Raw genomic sequence first — 23668 nt, 5'->3', positions numbered from 1 at the left:
ATAGATCAAAGCTGAATATTAATAGGCTGATATAAGACAGGACGGGCCTGGATGACAGGATGCTCAGTCTTAGAGAGGTTGAGTTGAAGATGGTGCTCTGTCATCCACGCGGAGATATCAGCAAGGCAGCAGAGATTGATGATTGCGGATGATGGCATAATGAAGTGGTGTAAATTGAAAAGAGTGTAAAGGTTTTGCAGTTTGGACACTTCCAAGATAGTTTAAAAGATCTCCCTGAGTGGTAGGACATGAAACATTTGAAGGGTATCACAAGTTCAGTGAGTGTAGAGAGGAGGATTTGGTGGTTAACAGTGCTGAAGGCAGCGGAAAGGTCCAGTAGCAATGGAGCTGATGATTGACCAGCTGCTCTAGCCAGGCACATTGATTCTACCACAGACAGGAGTGCAATCTCAGTAGAGTGATCCCCCTTGAAGCCAGACTGATTTGGATTATACAGGTTGTTCTCAGCAAGGAACCTGGAGACTTTGTTAATGACTGTGCGCTCCAGTATTTTTGATAGGAATGGTAGGAGTGAGACAGGCCCGTAGCTTCCACCTGGCCGGGCCCAGTATTGTTTTTTATTGTTTATTAGGGCCTCGGGGCAATCGCACCGAGCACTGGTCCCATCCAGCAATAGCTGTAGGGACCAGAACTCATCAATGATTGGTATTATGGTTTTGCCAAAAATGCTTTCTGTTTGAGGCCAGAAATTTCAGTCTGTCCACCTCTGGCTGCTGTCACTCTTTCATTAACAGGTGTCAGTTAATTCTGTTGATTGCTTTGATCTGATTGCCTTTGATCTTTTATGTGATTACAGATACACACACACACACATGCACGTAAGCACGCACACTCCTCACACATGCATACACATGCTTCAAACACACACACAGGTAACTTTATGTGATTTTAATTACACACACACAGGTAATTTTATGCGATTTTCGCTACATACACACACACACACACACATTTTGAGGTTAAAGGGCATAGTTTGAAATCTCTGAAGAATCTCATCATAGTGTACACACACCGGCAGTAGCCCCTGTGGCCCTTTCAATATTTCCCCTGGGGAAATTTTCTAGTTATTGCTTATTATTGTTTATTGTTTTTAAGATTTTTTTTGGGGGTATTTTTGCTTTATTGAAAGTGACAGATAGAAAGGGGGTGATAGAGGGGAAGACATGCGGCAAAGGGAGCTCAGGCCGGATTCGAACCCGGCAAGGACTCAGCCTTAATGGTAAGCGCTCTACCAGTGTGAGCCACCGGGACGCCCCCCAGTATTGTTTTTTAGGCAGTGGAGTCACCCGTAGATTGAACACATATTACCTTGTCTGATTTAACAACTTTGTAACCCCTTCCAGTCTGATGCAAATCCACCATTCTTGATCATAGTTTTTCAGAGATTTCTTTTTCACATCAGAAGATGTTTCTTGTTAATAGCAAACTCACAAAGTTGGAAGGTAGGTCAAAATAGCTCTAAATCTCACTCAAATCTTGTTTCATTGATTGGACTCCAGGTTTGTTAACTCCTTACTCTAATCAGTTCTTGTTGGAGTCATTTGCCTAGGGTTAGGGTTCACTCACTTTTTCCACCAGCACTTTGAATGTTATGTGGATGTGTTCAATAAAGACATGAAATATTAAAATTGTTTGTATGGTATTAGGTTAAGCACATTGTATTTGTCGATACTTGGAACTTAGATGCAGATCAGATCCGATTTTATGATAAATTAATGCAGAAAACTAGGTGATTTCAAAGGGTTCACATACTTTTTTTTGCCACAGTAGATTTATGTACAAATCATCCCTTATCAACCTTCTCACTACTTGACAGGCTGGTAGGTGTAGTATCTCATGATTCCCTATGATGCACCTGGCTTCTCCTGAGGAATCACTCACTAACTATCTTTTCTTTAACTCCTCATAATTTGGTCACAAAAAACTGCAAAGAGCCATGTAGAACCTGATAATGTAATAAATTTCCTATAATGTAATAACCCCGATAATGTAATAAAAATCTGCACTTGAGTCCATTGAAAATGTAATAAAACCTGATAATGTAACTTCCAGATAATGTAATAAAGTGCATTTCCCAATAATGTAATACACTTTTTTTTTTAACAATAATAAAAAAAAGTACAGAACATTAATGGGAGGTTATTGCATTATCAGGTTAGCCTTCATTTCGTAAGTCCTGATAATGTAATAATTCCCCAATATTGTAATAATTTAACAGCAGACCACCCATTACTTGAGTTCAAGTGGTGATACTGTGTAGACAACTCTAGCTCAAGAGCTCTAGCGCCACCAACAGGTCAAAGTTGAATGTTTATTAACTGTTTACCCGTTCATCCGTTTTTCACAAACATGACACACGAATGCACTCAACAGCTTCTTGAAATCTAAAGGTGCTTGGTGTTATACTTTATTACATTATTGATAAAAAGTGTATTACATTATTGGGAAATGCACTTTATTACATTATCGGGAAGTTATTACATTATCAGGTTTTATTACATTATCGGGAATTTATTACTTTATCAGGTTCTACAAGCCATTAATGGAGTAGTTTGTCCTGTAAAGTGGACACTTTAATGTTTATTTGCATAGTAAGGATGTACAACATACAGTTTCCTAAGCTTAGGTCTCTCTGTAACAGGCAGTTTCCTGCAAGTTTCTGACAGCAGTTGAATTTTGTGCAGCAGAATGAAAAGTTTGCATATTTAAAGTTGCATTTCAACAACATCGCAGAAGTAACTTCTGTTTTGGTACTTTAGAAAAATACACCGTTGACCTCAAGCAAAAACTTACTGGTAAATACATATTTCCCTTTTTTCATTAACAAGACAGAAGATTGAAAATTAAAGTTGGAATCACACAATATGGAGACACATTTTTGTGATTTTTGCTAAATATACCTTTAAATAGTGTAGACAAATTTGTCTGTGAATATAATCTAAAAGAGTAAAAGAAAAGAAGTAAAAGAAGAGCTAAAAGTGTCACTGGTGACATTAAGACATTTTGAGTGAAAGTCTCATTTCACATTAGGAAGAGGCATTAGTGGCTCGCTTGGAGGAGAGACTTCGACAGTGCAGGTAGACAGAGAGGGGATGGGTGAAGGCGAACAGGATGAGCAGCGTCAGAGCAATGTTCACCTGCAGACACATAAAGGGAGAGAGAGGAGGAAGCAGTGAGACGAGAGATCATAGATAAGATGGAGATAAAAGGAGTAATCACATATGTCATGTTCTCACATATAAAGGATCTCCATCCAGAGGTCCATTCACCAGGGAGAAGCAGGCGTACTGCAGCAGAGAAAACGCTGCAGACAGAGCCATGACCAGACCAAACAGCTTCCCAAAGTGGCAGGGTGGAAATCTACACATGCACACAAAGTGATGACATGGCAAAGAGAAAGATGTGTTGAAAAAAAAGTAGTGATAGAAAAGGGAAAATCACAGAATACATTATACTTATACATTTTGTTATATTACTCCAGTCTGAATTGAGGTTTTAAGTATTTTTTAAAAATGTGAATATAATGGTATGGAAATCCTTTGGGGGCATGCTTGTGGTAAAGGGATCGATTGGCAATACCCATCAACACAGTAAAGGAATAAACTGAACTAGAAAACAAAGTGATCTCTGTTGCACCGTACAATTATTCATGAAAGTACATGAATTGTGTATAAAAATGTGTTTCTATGTACTGTCCACCACAGGAACACACTTCATTTTTGGCCACAAAGACAAATATGTGCTGTGTTTAACACATGAATGTGTTTGATACTCACGCCACACTGATGAAGGCTGCGTTCCCACCGAAGAGGAAGGAGCGGTTTATCACCTCTATTACGAAGGTGAAGTACTGAAGCGGCAGGTTCGGGATGGTGGCACAGACTGAGAACACCACACACTGCAGTGCCGTCAGGAAGAGAGGAAGGACCGAAGTACGCAAATCTGCTTCCTGTTCACTCTCTCCTACAAACACAAAGAAAAACACACACCAGTAAAATGATGACGACATCTCCACAGACTCAACAGGTTTGTTCCCTGAACTATTTGTAGAATTTTATTCCATCTAAACACTAACCGTGTGTTCAGACAGGACGCGTAGCGAATTTTCGCGTCGCGTTACGGTGCGTTCAGACCGGACGCGTAGCGAATATTTCGCGCGACAAGATTACATACAAAGTCAATGCAAACACGCGAATAGACGCGAATTTTTGCCGGCGGCGCGAATCGCGGGTTTCGCGCGACACGAATGCCGCGATTGACGCGAATTTCGCGGCGCGAATGAAACAACGCGAATTCGCGTGAGTTCAATAAATTCAACTTTGGCGAAATATTCGCGTGACGCTGTGTCGGGACAGCCTATCAGCGTTGAGATTCTGGACGACAGTGTCCGAGATACATACATGAGAGAGAGGAGAAAAGAGGCAGGAAGGAGGAGTGGGTCGGCAGGAGGGACAGGAAAAAGGTGGAAGTACTCTGCGGTCCTCTCTCCGTGCTGAGTGCACCTCCGGATGATGTCACTCACCCAGACACGACGGCAGAGCAGGTACAGGGACGCTATGCTTGTCATGGTTGATGACAGAATGAAATGGAGGCAATTATTTGGCGCTAAGTAGTCTCTTGGGCGAAAATTCGCGTCGCGTTACTCGCGCGAGTGACGCGAATTAAATTAAATTCTCGCGCGTATCAATTCGCGCGAGTAACGCGACGCGAATATTCGCTACGCGTCCGGTCTGAACGCACTGTTACTCGCGCGAGTTGATACGCGCGAGAATTGAATTTAATTCGCGTCACTCGCGCGAGTAAACGCGACGCGAATTTTCGCCCAAGAGACTATATAGCGCCAAATAATTGCCTCCATTTCATTCTGTCATCAACCATGGCTGACATTACAAGCATAGCGTCCCTGTACCTGCTCTGGAAGTCCGAGATACCTCGGAAAACACGCCGTCGTGTCTGGGTGAGTGACATCATCCGGAGGCGCACTCAGCACGGAGAGAGGACCGCAGAGTACTTCCACCTTTTTCCTGTCCCTCCTGCCGACCCACTCCTCCTTCCTGCCTCTTTTCTCCTCTCTCTCATGTATGTATCTCGGACACTGTCGTCCAGAATCTCAACGCTGATAGGCTGTCCCGACACAGCGTCACGCAAATATTTCGCCAAAGTTGAATTTATTGAACTCACGCGAATTCACGTTGACAAAACACGCGACCTTGGCGTCAATCGCGGCATTCGTGTCGCGCGAAACCCGCGATTCGCGCCGCCGGCAAAAATTCGCGTCTATTCGCGTGTTTGCATTTGTATGTAATCTTGTCGCGCGAAATATTCGCTACGCGTCCGGTCTGAACGCACCGTAAGGGTTATTATCCATTATTCCCTCATTTTGTTAGTCTAATCCTAAAAAGTTTATTTCATGTTATCTTTCGGCCAACTTTTTTGGATTAATATCTCTTCAATTAGAACATGTGGACATCACAGCTAGAGTAGAGAGGAGCATTCAAACTTTTTATGAAAAAATTTGAACTTCGTTCAGTTCCACAATTTTGACTCTTTGTACATAATTTCCAGTTTACAAGTTGGGAACACTTGTGCTTGTTGTGGATAGATTAATATGGAAACAAACAGACCTCAGCTTTTTGCTCTGTGCTCCTCAATGTGTCAGGAACTCGCGGCAGCCAATGGCCTAGAGGTTAGAGAATCTGGCGCAGTAATGGGCTGCCCACTGCTCCTTAGTATGGTGTGTGTTCACTGGTGTGTAAAGGAGGGGTTGAATGCATAGGAATTCACTGCTTACTGTTTCAGTGTGTGTTTGCAAAAAACATCTTAGTCTTAATCTTAAAACACTAAACACTAATTTTAACTGAAAGCAAAACATTCTAGAACAAAACAAATATTAAAGCTGCAAGCAGCGATGAACGGGCCCAAGCAGAGTGGAGCAGTCAGGGGAACCGACCACGCCAGCTCACTCGATCGTCGGCCGCCTCCCGGCACAACCGACCACAAACAGGCCACTGGTTACGAAAGGGGGTGTGGCCAGGTTTTGGGGGCGGGACAAGTCATCAGCAATGAAAAAGGAAGATGCGGAACCCCAAATTTCTCCCTGAAATCATTCACACACCGTTCATCGGTGTATGAATGAATTCCCAATGGTGGCATGTGGCACTGTTTAGGGTATCCTCTGCCACCTGTATGAATGTGTGTGTGAATGGGTGAATGAGCTCAGTCTGTAGTGTAAAGCAATTTGAGTGGTCACAAAGCGACTAGAAAAGCGCTATATAAGTGCAGGTCCATTTACCATTTACCTCATACAAGTCTCTAGGACAAACGGTTCATTACACTATAGAATTCTTATTTGATTGTATGGCATTTGATCTCCTAATGAGCTGCTGGAGTTAATCTGCTGCAGTGTATATAGGAGAGGCAGGGGGCACTTGTTACAGATAAAAAGCCCATATCTATTAATTATCCAACAGTCAACAGTACAGACAAACACGACTCATCACTTTCATTACTCATCACATCTCATCAATAGATTTTGGAAAAATTCTTTCTCTGTTTCTGATTGGTAGATTGCTCGCTCTGCTGATTTTGGGACCTCTGTCTCTACATACTACTATTGTGTTTCACAGCATGTTATACTCAACTGTGACTCCGCACTTTCAGACAACTGCCTACATTTACATCAGTTTCTCTTCATTTCTGACTGGTGTAATTGCTCTTTAGCTGTTTTGGGGACCTCTGTCTGACTTTTCCTACTACTTCAACTTCATTTTACCCCTTTAAGCCACCATTGCAGTGTAGTGTCAGCTCTTCAATGAGCTTACACAATATTCCTCATTTTGTACACATTATTGGCATTATTTCACTTTTCAAAGAAATATATACCAATTCTGCCCAATCCCTATTTTCCACTTACCCCTGCCACTACAAAGTCTTGTTTCTGCTACTTCAACTTCCCCTGACACATTTAACTACCGTTGCAGTGTAGCATCAGTTCTAAATGAACTTTAAAATATTCCACATTTTTTTATACATTATTGGTATCATTCAACTTTTTTTATTACATTCATATTAATTACACCCAGTCCCAGTTTTCAAACTATTCCTACTTCAACTTATTCCATTTAGTTTTACTATGTCACCTGCAGCACGAGGTTGGCCCTTGTTTCTGTCCATGAGGAGACCGTTCCAGGGAGCACACAGCACGCCACACAGCTGCGTTATAGCAAAGGCATTGATGTACCGGCTCACTGCAGGGACACACAAGCACAGACAAGAGAGTGAGGAACAAAATACTTCTATAATCTACAGCAGCTTCCTACTCATATAGTAAAACTTCATCAATTCTTTAACTTCATCGTCACATCCTCTTAGTTGAAACACAGACTAACTGGTAAATATTCATTGAAGTTGATTGGACAGAATTAGGAAGGTTTGTACAAACTTACACTGTTGCTAACACAGTCAGACATGATGTAATGTTTATGTGTTTGTACCCAGTGAAGGCTCTTCCTCTGTCAGCCACTGCAGCATGGGGTTGAGGGTGCCAATGAAGAAGTAATGTCTGAGCAGCATCACTGACAACCAAAGCACGTGCAGCCAAAAGAGCCTGGACAGCACACACTCACGGAAACTCTTCTCTGAGAGAGATGAGGGGAGACCACAGAGATAAATGAATGAAGAGGAAAGAGGACGAGAAATAGGATGTACAATTATTTTACTCTGTTACATCTTGTTTTGTTATTATCTATGTCAAAGTGAAGTCAACAAACCTTGTTTCACAGGGACGTCTTCTACTATCTCTGGCGTCATCTCCATGTTTCTATTTGCTGTAATGTGCTCTAAGCTCAGAGTTCTTGTTTCCCCACAGGTTATCCTGACAAAGGTCAAACATCACAGAGTGTCGGACACAGACTGAGAACATTGCAGGAGATAGTTAAGTTGGCAAAACTCACTACAATCCAATTTCAGTATGTGTAGGGTTTTTTCCAATTATAATGCAGACAATGTGCTCTGGTTTAAATTTATGGACTATTTGAAAAATGTATTTCTTGATGTATTTCTCATGTTTGATGGCTCATGTCATCTGTTTTCTTTGCTCATTGTTGTAAAATAATCACTTGAAACAATAATATGTTGTTTAAATACCCCCAGCAACAAAATACAAGACATCTTAGTAGTAATAATAATAATAATAATACATTTTATTTGGAGGCGCCTTTCTTGGCACTCAAGGACACCGTACAAAAAGATAGAAAAGATTCAGCAATAAAATACAATAAAATACACAGAATTAATAACAATACAATACAAAAGATAGATTGGACAGGGTAATTGTGATCAGAGGGAATAAGCAGTTTTAAACAGATGTGTTTTGAGTTGTGATTTGAAATGGGGGAGTGAGTCAATGTTCCTGAGTTGGGGTGGTAGTGAGTTCCAGAGGCGGGGAGCAGAGCGGCTGAATGCTCTGCTCCCCATGGTGGTGAGACGGGCGGAGGGGACAGACAGGTGTATTGAGGAAGAGGATCTGAGGGAACGGGAAGGAGTGGGAACATGGAGGAGGTCAGACAGATATGGGGGGGCGAGGTTGTGGATAGCCTTGATAGTTACCAGGAGGACTTTGTATTGAATGCGGAACTGAACCGGGAGCCAGTGGAGCTGTTGGAGGACAGGGGTGATGTGGTGGATAGAGGCGGTTCTTGTAATGATGCGGGCAGCTGAATTCTGGACCAGTTGAAGTTTATGGAGTGATTTTTGAGGGAGGCCAAAGAGGAGAGAGTTGCAATAATCCAGACGGGAAGTGACGAGGCTGTGGACGAGGATGGCAGCAGTGTGGGGGGTAAGGGAGGGGCGGAGGCGATTGATGTTTCGTAGATGGAAGTAGGCAGACCGGGTAATGTTGTTGATATGGGATTGAAAGGATAATGTACTGTCCAGGATGACACCCAGACTCTTAACCTGGGGGGATGGTGAAACAGAGGAGTTGTCGATGTTGAGGGAAAAGCTGTCGGTTTTGGATAGAGGTATATCTAATATCTATGTTACTTAAAGCTCATGAACATACCAAAGTCAAAAGAACAACTTCCCAACTCTTGAAACACACCTTATCAAGGAGTACTTAAATGTATCACTGGCCTTGGCAGAGATCCCTCCAAGTGCCTATTTTAATTTGATAATTTTTACACATTTGCAACAAACCAATGTTTTTTTTAAAGTAAAAACAAAAATAAGGAGCCTTATTTACACTTGATGTATCTCTGAAGCATGTATGGGGTATTGATGTGTGTGTGTTTTTGGGGAATTTGTACCCGTATGTGTAGTCATCAGGCAGCGGGTAGGGAATGTGGCCTCTGGGCATCAAGAAGAAAGTCCTGAGCAGGTGAATGACGCTGCAGGCGGACAGGAAGAGGAAGGAGGGGAGCAGAGAGATTCCAGCCTCATATATCAGCTGCAGGAGAAAACATCAAGATCATCATTACAGTGTGAGCTGGCATTGATATGTGCTGTATATTTATGAGAGCAGTGTGTTCCTCACCTTAATGATAAAAAAGACTGCAGCAGAAGAGTCAACAGCCCCGCTGTAGAGAGTGATGACGGTGGAGCGATGTGAGCCAAACAGGTTTCCCACCTTAAGAGAGAAATTGAGATATTAAAATGCTTGAATATTGCATTAAAATCAGTGTCGGGAACTTATCGACTTATATAGCGATTTTATCCAAAGCGCTTTACACTACACACTACGCTCATTCACCCATTCACACACATTCATGCTGGTGGCCGAGGCTACCAGGGCACACTGGTGCCACCTGCCACCATTGGGAATTCTTTCACACACCGATGAACGCAGCATCGGGAGCAATTTGGGGTTCAGTATCGTGCTCAAGGATACTTCGTACTGTATATATATTACACCAGTCTGGGATCGAACCACCAACCTTCCGATCGATGTGCGACAGCTCTACCAACTGAGCCACAGCCGCCCGTGGCATTGTGATTTTCAAAGCAGTCATGTGACCTCTGACATCATGCTACCTGAATGAAAATAAGCTCTTCCACAATTTATGGCAAAAACCACATAGTTTTTCTTATGCATTAAAATGTGCTATTTCCGCCTACTGTTTTTTGAACATTTGTGCATACTGAGGTCCCTAAACAGGCTTTGAATTAAATAAACTGGGTATCACTGGAAAGCTGAGACTGTTGTGGATCCAATGGGCCCAGTTTTTTTCTTCGTGATCAATTCTTCAACCTCTTGTTCCCCAGGGGGAACTCCAACACAGCAATTTTTTGCAGGAATAAAACTCAAAATTTGACATGATAATATTTGGGCAGATTCATCAGAAAATGCAATAACCTTTTCTAATCTGAATGACTGCTTCCGTACCTGGAGGTTGGTCAGCTGAAAGAAGCAGCCACCTGCTGCAAGAAGAGCGAGGGCTGGGAACAGCAGGTTGGACAAAGCTGATGGGTAAAAAAGAAAGAGCATTCACAGTTACTCCATGTCAGGATTTCATTTAAGAGATAAAGAGAACCAAGCACAGAACAAAGAGACTGAGAAATGTTTTTCACCTGCAGTTAAGAAGGCCATCATCAAGGCACCCACTGTGAAAAAAAATCTGGTGGGAGAAAATAATTCCAGTGTTTTCACGTCTGGTTATTAAAATTCGATAAAATAACATCACAGTCAAGGTTGACCAAAGTGCTTGACATAACTGAATAACAACAAAAAATCCAAAAGAAACATAAATTAATAACAATAAACTCAAAATTCAAAATATTAAGACAATTTAATCTAATAATATATGACATGAGATGAACAATACAACACACAGAAACAACTTTCTTCTCACGCAGGTTCGAAAGCCTGGGAGAAAAAAATTTGTTTTAAGAGATGATTTAAAAATGTCCAAAGTCTTTGACGACCGGATATGCAGCGGTAAACTGTTCCACAGCTTAGGGGCAGCCACTGCAAAAGATTGATCGCCTTTTGTTTTTAGCCTGCATTTAGGCACATCCAGGTAGGACTCATTTGCAGACTTCAGAGCTCTGGTCGGTCTATGAACACGTATGAGTTCAGCCAAATACGCTGGAGCCAATCCGTTTAAAATTTTAAAAACAAACATCAGGATCTTAAAATCAATTCTGATACGGACAGGAAGCCAGTGCAGTAAACAGTGTAAATACTGCTTTTGCAGTATACTGCAAATATGCAATAACTTTGTTCTGCAGAGTTAAAAACTGAAAATCTCTGCTGCTGTTCCCATCACTCATCTAGTGAGTACACATGCAGTGCAACCAACTCAGAAAAAGTACTCGCTGCTCTTTGCAAGTCAATATTTGTCTGTCATTCCTCGTAACTACCCAACTGCACGGCTTTTAGTCCTCTAATGAGCCACTGTTTTGATGGGAAACTACATAAGAAATCTTTTAAACCCACTGACTTTTCCCTCTTAAATTATTAAAGCGTTTTTGGACTCACATCCCAAACAGCCGAGACACTGTGGTACCAAACCGGTCAAAGAGGAAACCATTTGGCAGTGTCAGGAAAGTGAACAAGAAGGAGGCGATGGTGAAAACAAGTGAGAACTGTTCATCCTGTCCACTGCAATCTGTAGACACAAACACAGAGAAAGGCCAACTTAAAAGCATATGTGGTTAAAAGACAAGGTCAGAGAGGCCCACATACAAATACAACGGTTTATGTGGGTGTTAATTGCCACATTTAGTTAAATAGACTTGTTACTTAAAGTGACAATAAAGGTCAGAGAATTCAAAGTAGTGGAGGTGAATACATCAGACTGACCTAGGTCCTGTGTTGCATTGACTCCTGTGGTGTTGACGCACAGAAAGCTGAAGTAGTCCTCTGTCTTCAGGACAAAAACAAGTGAAGCCCATCCGAACACGGTTCCGGCAAAAATCAGACACTCCAACAGACCCGTAATTAAGGTGAGGCATCGTCGGACTGGCAACCTGTTTACAAAACCTGGCATGGTCCCGCACTCACAGCAAAAAAATTACAAAAACCATATTTTCACCTGCTTAAACATACACAAGCACACATTCATACAGGTAGCTCCTGTCATAAGGAGCTATAATATAATAATAAAATATGACATTTCCCAACAAAAAGAATCAGTTTAAATGTACAAACCTAGTTTTTAAAAATATAAACCACAAAAACAAAATACAGTTGATAAGTTGTGTTTTTCTCCAAACTCTGTAGTACTCAGTTTAGCCTATGTGTGCGTCTCCCCCTAAATGTCTTCACAAACAAACCACACCTATCTGCTCTTGCTGTATTACCATGCTTTTCACTGATACTGCAAAACCTGCATCCTGTTTAGTTCACTCTCATCTGTAGACATATTAAACAGAAACAAAGGTTAAATATATATTTATATATGCAACACACAACACCAAAGGGTAATGCATGGTTGGCCTGCTGGTGCATGCTGGAGGCTAACAGGTTTTGAAATAGGCTCCAAGATGCTGAGAGCGTGGTCATGAAGACCCTGCTGGAGATATCTTATTAATTCAGAAAAAAGGAGCAGAGGTTTTTTATTTTTTTACCCCGAAAACTGAATTTAGGGAAACAGGATAACTTCCACCCTAAAAGCATTACTAGAACACATTAATAAACTTAAAAAAAGAGCATTGTAACTTAAGTTGACAAAATAATTGTTTCTGTCTAAAATGTGGGGGACATAAAATATCTCATAGTAGCTTGTGAAAAAAGTGACTTTGATAGCCATTTTTAATCTAGAATAGGTTAACACTACATCTTGCTAAAAAATTTGACCTTGTGTAGCTGATGCTGCATTAAATACACGAGTCAATCAAAAGCACTCAACACCAAAAACATGGACTCAGTAAACTCAGGGGGAAAGGAAATTCAGGCATTAGTCTTTCAATGTCACTTTACTATTAATATATATAAGAAAAGTAGTAATAATTCCCTTTATGACATGAAACATATCAAAAGATGAATTTAATTTGGTGCAACATAATGAAAAGTTTGCATATTTAAAGTTACATTTCAACAACATTACAACAACGTCAGTCTTGGGACTAAAAATACAACAAAAAGAAAGCCCAAAACTTACCAGTAAACAAAAGAAATGTACATATTTCCCCTTTTAATAAAAAAACAAAACAAAAAACAGAATCCTTCCTTACATGAAACTCTTCTACTGAACAACACAGACACACTGAACACCTGAGACTTCATATGTTGAATATAACCAAAACATAACAGGTGATCATTTTGATGTTGGTTAATAATTGGCACAATAGTGATATCAGCAGCTAACAGTTAAACTGAAAAGCCAGCAGATGGCAGCGTTGTTTCAAGGTAAAAAATAAATATGTACAGTGTATATATAGTTAGCGATAACTTGAAGAGGTCAACACAGATATAAACATTATCTGTAACATTTTCAGGTTCTACAATAAAATTTGTAATAATTTGGCACTATAGTCACATATCACACCATGTTTATGGTGCATTCGAAGAATACATTTAAAAAAAAAATACAATACATATGTTAAATTATATGGTTACATAAAATGGTAAACCAAGGCCAACATACAGGCCTGAGCAGTGAAGCCAATGCAGAAGCACCTTAAAGTTGCATTATTTCTAATGGCCAGCAGGGGGCGACTCTGTTTGTTGCAAAAAGAATTCTGTATGAAAGTAAATCAAAAAATGTTCCTTTCTTCTGATTTGATTTATTACCTCAGCAAACGTTCTCACATTGCATAAATCATGGTCCCTTTCAGGATAACATTATTCGAAAAAGCAGGTTATGCTTATGGGTGTGGCTATCTTAATATTGGCACTGTGAGTTTTCGTCTTAAAACTTAGACTCTTCATGGTATATTTTCAGTTCATACGTTAGTGGTAACATTTCGATTACTTAAGAATGAGTCCACTATCTTTTTTTTTTACAGTCTATACAAGAAACACAAAGTCAAGTCACAACTGTAACTGTAAAAACAGACAATGATGATATTTGCTAAAGCTGGGTTTTCAAAAAAACCAAAACACACATCAGCATCTTAAACTGACACTCTGAAATTCTAGAAAAGTGTAAAAAGGTTTGATTTACGCATCAGTAAAAAAATAAAATGATGTATACTGGAAAACTCACAAGAGGTAAAATATTTTGTAACTGATTAACTGCAGCAGGCTGCACACCAGAAGCTCTGGATTAGTATAGAAACATTAAATCTGGCTGACAACATTATCCGAGAGTGGCAAATATGCTATGGCTGAACCCAAAATGACACTTCACTGCAATCTGAAATGTATTTACAAGCCCTTAATGAAACATGACATGGGAATCTAGCCACTATTAAACAAACTGAAGAGGTAACAGTGTCACTGGAGATATTAAAGATATTTTGAATGTGAGTCTCATTTCACAGACTTTAGGAGGAGGCATTGATGGCTCGCTTGGAGGCGAGACTTCGACAGTGCAGGTAGACAAAGAGGGGATGGATGAAGGCGAGCAGGCTGAGCAGCGTCAGAGCGATGTTCACCTACAGACACATAAAGGGAGAGAGAGGAGGAAGCAGTTAGAGGAGAGTTCATAGATAACATGGAGATAAAGAGAGGAAGATTTACTGTGGTATCAATTTGTGTACTCACATATAAAGGATCTCCGTCCAGAGGTCCATTCACCAGGGCGAAGCAGGCGTACTGCAGCAGAGAAAACACTGCAGACAGAGCCATGACCAGACCATACAGCTTCCCAAAGTGGCATGACGGGAAACTACATGTGCACAAAGTGATGACATGGCAAAGAGAAGGAAGTGGTGAAAAAGACGTAACGTGTAGAAAAGGAGAAGACCGTGTTCATGCACTGAAAAAAATCCTTAGAAAAGGTTCTTTATGTAGCTTTTTACATGAACAGTAATAATCGCTTGTCTTGCCAATCTATGAACACACTGTTTTTTCTCAGTTGCCTATAACAGCCTTTGGGCTGATTTCTGTTTTTGACAGGAAAATTCAAAGGATGTGACAGTTATGTGGGACCCAGAGTGCTTTACTTCTCTTCAGGTCCCCTACAGTGCACACAATGTGCAGGACTAGCAGATGTAATGTCAGTTTGTGTATTAATGGGGACAAACTGCAATGTAGCTTATGCAGCCAAATACTAATTTGAGTAGATAATATCAGCTAATTAATTTAGAATCCAAGGGTGGGGCTTGTAGATTGGCTGGCTTTCAGTTTTCAACTTTATCAGTTGACATTACAAAGTAACCAACACCAGCCTGCTTGCTGTCTGACGAAATGCTATCCGCAAAACACCTTACCAGCTACTGTGATCCATGATCCATGATACAATGTTTGATGACAATGTTTAATGACAAAGAGTGTTGCTTTTAGCTAACAATACACAATGTTTAAAGCTGCCAAGTTGGCTGGTTTGAGCATGTTTGTGTTTGATACTCACGCCACACTGATGAAGGCTGCGTTACCGCCGTAGAGGAAGGAGCGGTTGATCACCTGCAGGACGAAGGTGAGATACTGAAGCGGTAGGTACGGGGTGGAGGCACAAACTGAGAACAGCAGACACTGCAGCGCCGTCAGGAAGAGAGAAAGCACCGTGGCCCGCAGGTCTGCTTCCTGTTCACTCTCTCCTACAAACACACAAATAAAAACACACACCTGTTTCTCTCAAGAGAAAAAATATGAAGAAAATTATGAAAAAGCAAATCTTGGAAATAACTAGCTACAGCTAATAGCTAAGTCTTTGTTCTTACACAATGTTGTTTAGTATAACTGACTATTAAAAAGAATCACAAAGTTGGTGTTCAGTGCATCTGGACTGTTCTGTATCTATACAAGTTAATAATGGTAATTTCTCAATAAATATCTATTGTCTCTGAAGACATGAAAGAGCTCACTGACATGCTGAGAGCACATCGTTACACTTGGTCAGCGCTTTTAGTCTATTGGGTTCATTTCAATTCCTTATTAGTTTTAGTTTGTTACCTGCAGCACGAGGTTTGCCCTTGTTTCTGTCCATGATGAGACCGTTCCAGGGAGCACACAGCACGCCACACAGCTGCGTTATAGCAAAGGCATTAATGTACCGGCTCACTGCAGGGACACACAAGCACAGATAAGAGAGTGAGGAACAACATACTCCTATAATCTACAGCAGCTTCTTGCTCATATAATATAACTTTAGTCACATCCTCCTTGAAGAACAGGCTAACTGCTTCATACTAGTGGAACGTTATGCACATAATAAGGAAGGTTTGTGCAAACTTCCACTGTTGCTAACACAGTCATACATGAGCTAGTATTTATGTGTTTGTACCCAGTGAAGGCTCTCCCTCTGTCAGCCACTGCAGCATGGGGTTGAGGGTGCCGATGAAGAGGTAAGGTCTGAGTTGCATCACTGACAACCAAAGCACGTGCAGCCAAAAGAGCCTGGACATCACACACTCACGGAAACTCTTCTCTGGGGGAGAGAGAGATGAATGAATAAAGACAAATGGGATATTTTATCCAGTGACATCTGTATATACTGTATATTAATTTCTGCCACATGAAAGTGAACAAACCTTGTTTCACTCTGACGTCTTTGTGGGGAATTTCCTCTGCTGTCTTCTGAGTGTCACCATTGGCTGCTGTCTGCTCTAAGCTCAGAGTCTTTGATTTACCACAGGGTAGCCTGACAAAGGTCAAAGGTCACAGGGGGTCAGACACAGACTGAGGGCATTGCGGGAGTTGATTATTTACTTTACAAATTAGGTTTTCAAGTCCCAACATGTTGTAATTACATTACAGGACATGAGAGATATTTCCCAGGGATGTGGCACAATGATCTGAAAATAATTTTTTGCAAGAATCTTGAGTTCAACTGTTTGTTTGGCTTCGAATACTTGCATAATTGATTTTGATTTTTGGGATTGTAAGAAAGCTCCAGGTTTCCGTTATTGGATTTCCGCTGAAAAATATGCAGATTTTGGGGGGGGGTTAGTGTGTGTGTACCCGTATGTGTAGTCATCAGGCAACGGGTAGGGAATGTGGTCTTTGGGCATCAAGAAAAAAGTCCTGAGCAGGTGAATGACGCTGCAGGAGGACAGGAAGAGGAAGGAGGCACGGACAGAGATTCCAGCCTCATATATCAGCTGCAGGAGAAGACAAGACAGGATGGGGATCATTGTTACAACATGAGATGGTAGAACTAAATTTAATTCATGGGAGCAGTGAGTAAATGTTTCTCACCTTGATGACAAAAAAAAAGAGTGCTGACGATGAGTCAAAGGCCCCGTTAAAGAGAGTGATGATGGTGGAGCGATGGGAGCCGAACAGGTTTCCCACCTTACGGAGAGAAATTGAACTGATTAAAGTTGCATTTAAGTGTGTATGTTTTTTTGTGCCCTTTTTGTATCTACTTCTCTATCATTTGATTAAAAAAATGTGTTCCTGCCAAGTTGTATCACCTGTTTGAACATGAGGATGTGGTTTTGGAATCACAACTACACCATTAAAATGTATTAAACCGTCACAGTTTCCCAGAGAGGGCTTTGTGCACAGACACTGATTATTTGGTAAACATAACCTTGAACATAAAACCTCTTTTGCTTCCAAAAAAAACCTCTTACAATTGGTTCCTTATCATGTGTTGTTTCCACTCACTAAATACTACATTAAAAGAGTACACATGCAGTAGAGGCAGGGGCCAGCTGCACATCAGGAAGTTTGGCTTTGAATTTAATTTCATTATAGTAATAATATATATCTTTTTAAAAATCAGCATTTTAATATTGTGATTTAGTTGCATTACAGAGGACAGTGTCTTAGAGGACATAATTGTAGAGTCAAACCTCATTTTGTTTTTTTATATGATTATTTATTTGCCCTTGCAGCATTTTTCCAAATGCAATTTAGAGCAAATATCAATCAGAAATTGTGGATTTTAATAATTAAAGTAATGAATGAACGAGATGAATAAAAAAAAAAAACCCAATAATATTTATAATCTGAATGCATCAGTACCGGCATGTTGGTAATTAGAAACAGTATTCCACCCATTGCTATGAAGGAGAGAGCTGGGAAGAGCAGGTTGGACATAACTGAAAAGAAAAAATGTGGAAAATGAGAATCTACAGCTGCAACATTTGAGAGGAAAAGCACAAAGGAATGTTTTTCACCTGCAGTCGAGAAGGCCACCAACAAGGTACCCGCTGTGTAAAGAACTCTGATGGGAGAAAGAAATACCACTGTCAGCTTATCATTTTATTGGCTGATGGGAGCTTTACAGTAATCAGGCGTGAGATTGTTGTTTACAATTGTTGGATTAAGAGATATCTGGGCTGTAAGCGACTTCTTCATCACAGGGTCTCTAAATCGGCACCAAAAATAAACATTGTGCTGACATTTCTCTTTTCCACTCATCTTTTCCCTTTTCTCATAAGACACTTTAACATTCTGCATTGCTAAGTGTCAGGCTCTAGTATGTATCCCGCATCTCTATTTGCTTGAGACCTCACTCTCACTAAAAGGGTGCTACTCTTTGTCTACCCCCTTGCTGTGTTACTTTTGTTTGTCTTTTTATCTTATGGATGCATGACTTACTTGGTGGTTATGTTATACATATATACAGGTGCATCTCAATAAATTAGAATATCATAGAAAAGTTTATTTATGTCAGTAATTCAATTCAAAAAGTGGAAATAAAACATTATATAGCTTTAAAATATACCATACCATATGCCTAGCCTGGCTAACACCAGACCAAATCTCATTGGAGATTAGGTCTGGACACCTTCAATGCTTTTCTCCGTAGAGGAGGTGTGGTTTACGATCCTCCGGAGCCGTTTATTGGACGCTTAGAATGTCTATCAAAGCGTCTGTAGGTAGCTCTTAGCCAATCAGATCAGTTATACCAGATGACGTAGTAGAGCAACAGAGATGGATGTTTGTTGTGTGTGTGTCTGTGAGAGAGTGTTGCTTGCTGCTTTGCTTCTCCAGTTCTCGCTTTCTGCAAGATTATTTATTTTCACGCTTTATTCCCCCTCATGTCATTCTGCCACACACATCCACTGATTTTATCGGCAATAAACAAGCTGCTGCTGGTCTCTGGGGGCTCCGCTGTCCCCCGATTCGGAGCGAGATCACCGGCGGTGACCGGCGGTCTCACCGGCTCGGCGCAACGAGCCGCAGAAACCGCCCGTGCGGCGCTAATAGCCCCGCCACCGGTGATCTCGCTACCAGCCGGGGGACAGCGGAGCTGCCGAGAGACCTTTCGCCTTTCAACTTTCGCTCTAAACTATTTAAAACACCATCTACAGCTAAAGAGAGTTTCGCGTCTGCAGCAGCCATGTTGGATCCGGAAAGCTTCCAAGTGCCGAGTAGTACGCGTCATCGTCTCACCGTCCCTCCCCGCTCTGTGATTGGATCCCTAAAACAGGGCTAAGACAATCGCCTCGTTGCCAGACCGCCTGGAGGTTCGAAATCAAATTCGAGCGCGCAAGGCAGTCTGGGTATACCCAGGCTACCATATGCCATTAAAAAAAAAAAAAAAAAAATCGAAACTATCCCTTTAAATCCTCAAGAAATTAAGATGTTGCTAAACTCACATTGCAATGAGCCTAGACACAGCGGTCCCAAACCAATCAAAGAAGAAACCACTAGGCAGCGTCATGAAAATGCATAGAAAGGAAGCAATAGTGAAAACAAGCGAGAACTGTTCATCCTGTCCACTGCAATCTGTAAACACATAAACAAAAGAGCCAAGGTTGAGAAATATATGTTTAAAATAAAAGATGTTGTTTAGAAATGTTGCTTAAAATTCAAAGTAGTGGAGGTGAAGACATCAAACTGACCTAAGTCTGTTCCATTGGCTGTTGTGGTGTTGATGCACTCAGAGCTGAAGTAGTCCTCTTTCTTCAGTACAAAAACAAGCGAAGCCCATCCAAAAAGGGCTCCAGCAAAACACAGACACTCCACCAGACCTGTAGCAAAGGTGAGGCCATGCTGCACCACCAAGCTTTTCCCAAGACCCGCCATGGTCCCTCTTTGTTAAGATACTGGTAGGTCATGAAACTTTTAAGAAGAGGAATCAATTAAAATGTGCCAACGTGTTTTTAAATCAAACCAGCCATTTAGAAATTGTAAAATGCACAGGTAAGTTGTGTAATTCTCTAACTTGCTCTCTAGTGCTCACAGTTCAGTCTCTCTGGGTCCCCCCAAGTGTCCTCACAAACCACACCTGTCTGCTCTTGATCCACTCTCTTTCTTTATATAGACCTTCTCTTCCTTTCTCTTCCTCAACAGCTACCTCCTTCCCCTTTCTGTCATGGGCTCTGGTGCAGCATGCCACGCCCCCTCATCAGAGGAGAACTGCTGCACCTGCAGAGCTCAGCTGGAGCTCATTCAGAGCTCATCTAGCTCCAGCATTTAAGCCTCACCAGGCCAGCACCACTTGCCAGATTGTCTCTTGTGTCATGCAGAACTTTCCTGCGCTGTGCTTTCTCTTGGTTTGAGTTTCTGAGTCTGTTACTGATTCTGTCTCCTCGTCTCTGCCCTGGTAAACCTGCCTGTCTTCTGTCCCTCACTCTGATTCCAGCCTGTGTGTTTCCTGGTTGGATTTTCACGGCTCCTGTGTTGGTGTCTGCTGCTCAGGCTTCTCTGAAGAGGATTATTACTTGCCGGTCGCCTTCCCTGCTTCAGAGCTGTGCTCGGGACAGTGGTATTTCTGTGGGATTTCTGTGTCATTCACTCTAGTTGCAAGACTGTTTGAGTTTATTGTTTCCTGTTGTGTGTAGAAAAATAAAAGACCTGGCTCTCAATCTTGGTTGTACTGCATTTGGATCCTGCTGGATTCATGACACCTTTCCACCCAAATGTTTTCCTTTTCTCCCCCTATCCTTTCTGATAGCCTGTCAAGGAAGAGGCCGCAGTAACTCATGACTTCCTGTGATGCTCTTGGCTTCACCTGAGTAAAACCTCAACTTTTTGCAGTAACAGAAGACCCTGGAAAGTTGCGTTATGGGAAGTGTAGTGACCCGTACTGAGAAATAAAATTCTGTGTATCAGGGTCTCTGATGCATAGATTGTTACAACTTTTTTTTTTAAATCTTCCTTATTCACGTCTCCAGACTACATGGAAGTGCACTACTAAATGGCTGAATTATGTATGACACGATAAACTCTTGGAAGTAAAGTTCCTAAAGTTTTTTTCTTACCATCAGCTTGACTTGTTGTTCTTACTTCTCCTCTTCTCAGGCATTTTTAAAATCTCCTTACACATCTTTCATTGTAGAAAAGTAATTCAAACATCAAAATATTCAGCTCAGAACATTTCCGTATGCATTTTTCCAATTAGTATCTTTGATAATTTCAGAATTCCACATATTCTGGAATTTTTCGAGGAACCTGACAGAAATTCAACTTTTGACACTTTTTCATGCATCAATTACTCATATTACTTACTCACATTATTGTCATCATTAAACTCATATTAATTGCAGCCAATTTCACTTTTCAAACTATTTCTACTTCAGTTTCTGACACTTTCCTGTGCCAGCATGGCAGTGTACTGTCAGCGATTCAGCATTCCCACTGCAATTTCTTCAGAAATTGCATTCTGTAATTACTAGTAATATCCTTATTTAAAATCTCTAAGATTGTATTAGTTAAGCTGCATTTTATGTCACGAAAAGTGCTATATAAATAAAGTTTATTGGTGGAAATGCTGGAGGACACCTTGTTACATGGCCCCATTGTAACACACTTAATTACTCCAATTGTAAACACACACACACACACACACACTGTGTGCTGTTTGTCCAAGACTGCATATCAATTGAGGGACAGTTGAGTTGTCAACATTTGAATTACTGTAGCAGTTGTTTCCTAAGGACAGGACTGCTGTTCGGTTTCGTGACCATCTTTTGTTTGTTTGTTTGTTTTAGTACACTCTTTTACAGTTTCGGTGGTGCCTCCCTTGCATCACAGTAAATTCCACTGACAATTTACCCACACAAGAAACTGAATAGCTTTGTCTTTGACATTTCCCTTTGACGTTGCCCAATCAAAACAGTTAACAAAAAGATAATAAATTGTAATTAAATATAAAAAGCCAACACAAATTTTAAGATTTAACTAAACACAAAATAAGAATAGGGGCTTAGGAAAGTATTAATCCACAGGAATTTAATAGACTATGGGAGAGCCAAACCATCTTGGGGGGTTTGGGGTAATACTTCCCCGGGAGAAATAATTGTACATTTTTAAGTTAAATGCTTGCCTGGCTAACACCAGACCAAATCTCATTGGAGATTAGGTCTGGACAACTTCAATGCTTTTCTCCGTAGAGGAGGTGTGGTTTACGATCGTCCAGAGCCGTTTATTGGGAGCTTAGAATGTCTATCAAAGCGTCTGTAGGTAGCTCTTAGCCAATCAGATCAGTTATACCAGATGACGTAGTAGAGCAACAGAGATGGATGTTTGTTGTGTGTGTGTCTGTGAGAGAGTGTTGTTTGCTGCGTTGCTTCTCCAGTTCTCGCTTTCTGCAAGATTATTTATTTTCACGCTTTATTCCCCCTCATGTCATTCTGCCACACACATCCACTGATTTTATGGGCAATAAACTAGCTGCTGCGGGCCTCTCGGCGGCTCCGCTGTCCCCCGGCTGGTAGCGAGATCACCGGTGGAGACCGCTAATAGCCCCGCTACCGGTGATCTCGCTACCAGCCGGGGGACAGCGGAGCCGCCGAGAGACCTTTCGCCTTTCAACTTTCGCTCTAAACTATTTAAAACACCATCTACAGCTAAAGAGAGTTTCGCGTCTGCAGCAGCCATGTTGGATCCGGAAAGCTTCCAAGTGCCGAGTAGTACGCGTCATCGTCTCACCGTCCCTCCCCGATCTGTGATTCGATCCCTAAAACAGGGCTAAGATCTCCCTCTAGTTTCCAGACCCTGCCGCAGTTCGAAATTAAATTCGAGCGCGCAAGGCAGTCTGGGTATACCCAGGCTAGTTAAATGCATCAATCTTGTGCACTTTGAGAGCTAAACATGAGCACCTCACATAACATCTTTCATTTGGGAGAAACTAATATATAAGCCTTATCGTTATCCTACCGTGACATTTTTAATAGCCAAATTCTTTTTTCTGTAAAAGCCCAAATTTGGTGTCCTCTCACATATTCTCATGTCACTATTCCATCATATACACTGATCTTAATCATTGCATATATTAATGAGTTTGCCTACCTGATCGTAAACATGTAGGGATTATTGTAAAGGAGAATAAGGGATTTTGTGTGTTTTATTTAAGAAATCATATTTTGACAATCTTGAAAATTCTGTGGTGAATTCTGTTATTTTGTTAACACATTCGTTTTTTGGGATTAACTCAACTTTAATTGTTAGCTAATGTAGCTTGTGGCTGCTGAATGGCATATACAACAGTGTGTTTGGATCACCTCTGACCCACACACACGAGAGATCGTGTGGGGGCGGGACTGATACAGCACATTTCTCTATCATGCTGGCATTATTTTGAAGCGGAGAAGCGGGGTGTAAAATGTACATGCTGTCGTGAATCGCAACTTGTTTATTAAAACTATTTCATTAGAATCAAAAATAATACAGCCTAATACAGTAGTCGATTTTGCATAATTA

The 23668-nt window shown here is 41.1% G+C and overlaps 2 protein-coding genes across 2 annotated transcripts; both read right to left on the bottom strand.

Annotated features, from left to right (window-relative positions):
- Positions 1–2453: 2453 nt before the first annotated feature.
- LOC131981960 (equilibrative nucleobase transporter 1-like) lies at positions 2454–12008 on the bottom strand. Its single transcript, XM_059346503.1, has 12 exons — positions 11822–12008; positions 11498–11627; positions 10588–10634; positions 10403–10479; positions 9554–9646; positions 9327–9466; positions 7791–7894; positions 7515–7658; positions 7161–7268; positions 3798–3984; positions 3258–3381; positions 2454–3158 (listed from the first exon to the last, which is right to left on the bottom strand). The coding sequence occupies exons 1-12, from the start codon at positions 12006–12008 to the stop codon at positions 3048–3050; spliced, it is 1452 nt and encodes a 483-aa protein (XP_059202486.1). The 3' UTR covers positions 2454–3047.
- Positions 12009–12972: 964 nt separating this feature from the next.
- Positions 12973–20289, bottom strand: LOC131981961 (equilibrative nucleobase transporter 1-like). Its single transcript, XM_059346504.1, has 12 exons — positions 19867–20289; positions 19621–19750; positions 18193–18239; positions 18038–18114; positions 17264–17359; positions 17027–17166; positions 16597–16706; positions 16350–16493; positions 16019–16126; positions 15477–15663; positions 14669–14792; positions 12973–14559 (listed from the first exon to the last, which is right to left on the bottom strand). Exons 1-12 carry the CDS (start codon positions 20048–20050, stop codon positions 14449–14451), a joined length of 1458 nt encoding a protein of 485 aa, XP_059202487.1. The 5' UTR covers positions 20051–20289; the 3' UTR covers positions 12973–14448.
- Positions 20290–23668: the final 3379 nt, after the last annotated feature.

Source organism: Centropristis striata, chromosome 12, assembly GCF_030273125.1.
Source record: "Centropristis striata isolate RG_2023a ecotype Rhode Island chromosome 12, C.striata_1.0, whole genome shotgun sequence".
In the NCBI taxonomy this organism is placed as follows: Eukaryota; Metazoa; Chordata; class Actinopteri; order Perciformes; family Serranidae; genus Centropristis; species Centropristis striata.
This window is presented reverse-complemented; position numbering and strand designations above follow the sequence as displayed.

Coding starts and splice junctions, on each gene's coding strand:
- LOC131981960 (XM_059346503.1), bottom strand. CDS start 12,008: ATGCCAGGTTTTGTAAACAGGTTGCCAGTCCGACGATGCCTCACCTTA. Junction 11,628..11,821: donor CAATGCAACACAGGACCTAG/GTCAGTCTGATG, acceptor TTGTGTCTACAG/ATTGCAGTGGACAGGATGAA. Junction 7,659..7,790: donor AGACGTCCCTGTGAAACAAG/GTTTGTTGACTT, acceptor CATCTCTCTCAG/AGAAGAGTTTCCGTGAGTGT.
- LOC131981961 (XM_059346504.1), bottom strand. CDS start 20,050: ATGGCGGGTCTTGGGAAAAGCTTGGTGGTGCAGCATGGCCTCACCTTT. Junction 18,115..18,192: donor GGTGGCCTTCTCGACTGCAG/GTGAAAAACATT, acceptor TTTTCTTTTCAG/TTATGTCCAACCTGCTCTTC. Junction 16,707..17,026: donor CCTGATGACTACACATACGG/GTACACACACAC, acceptor GACCTTTGTCAG/GCTACCCTGTGGTAAATCAA.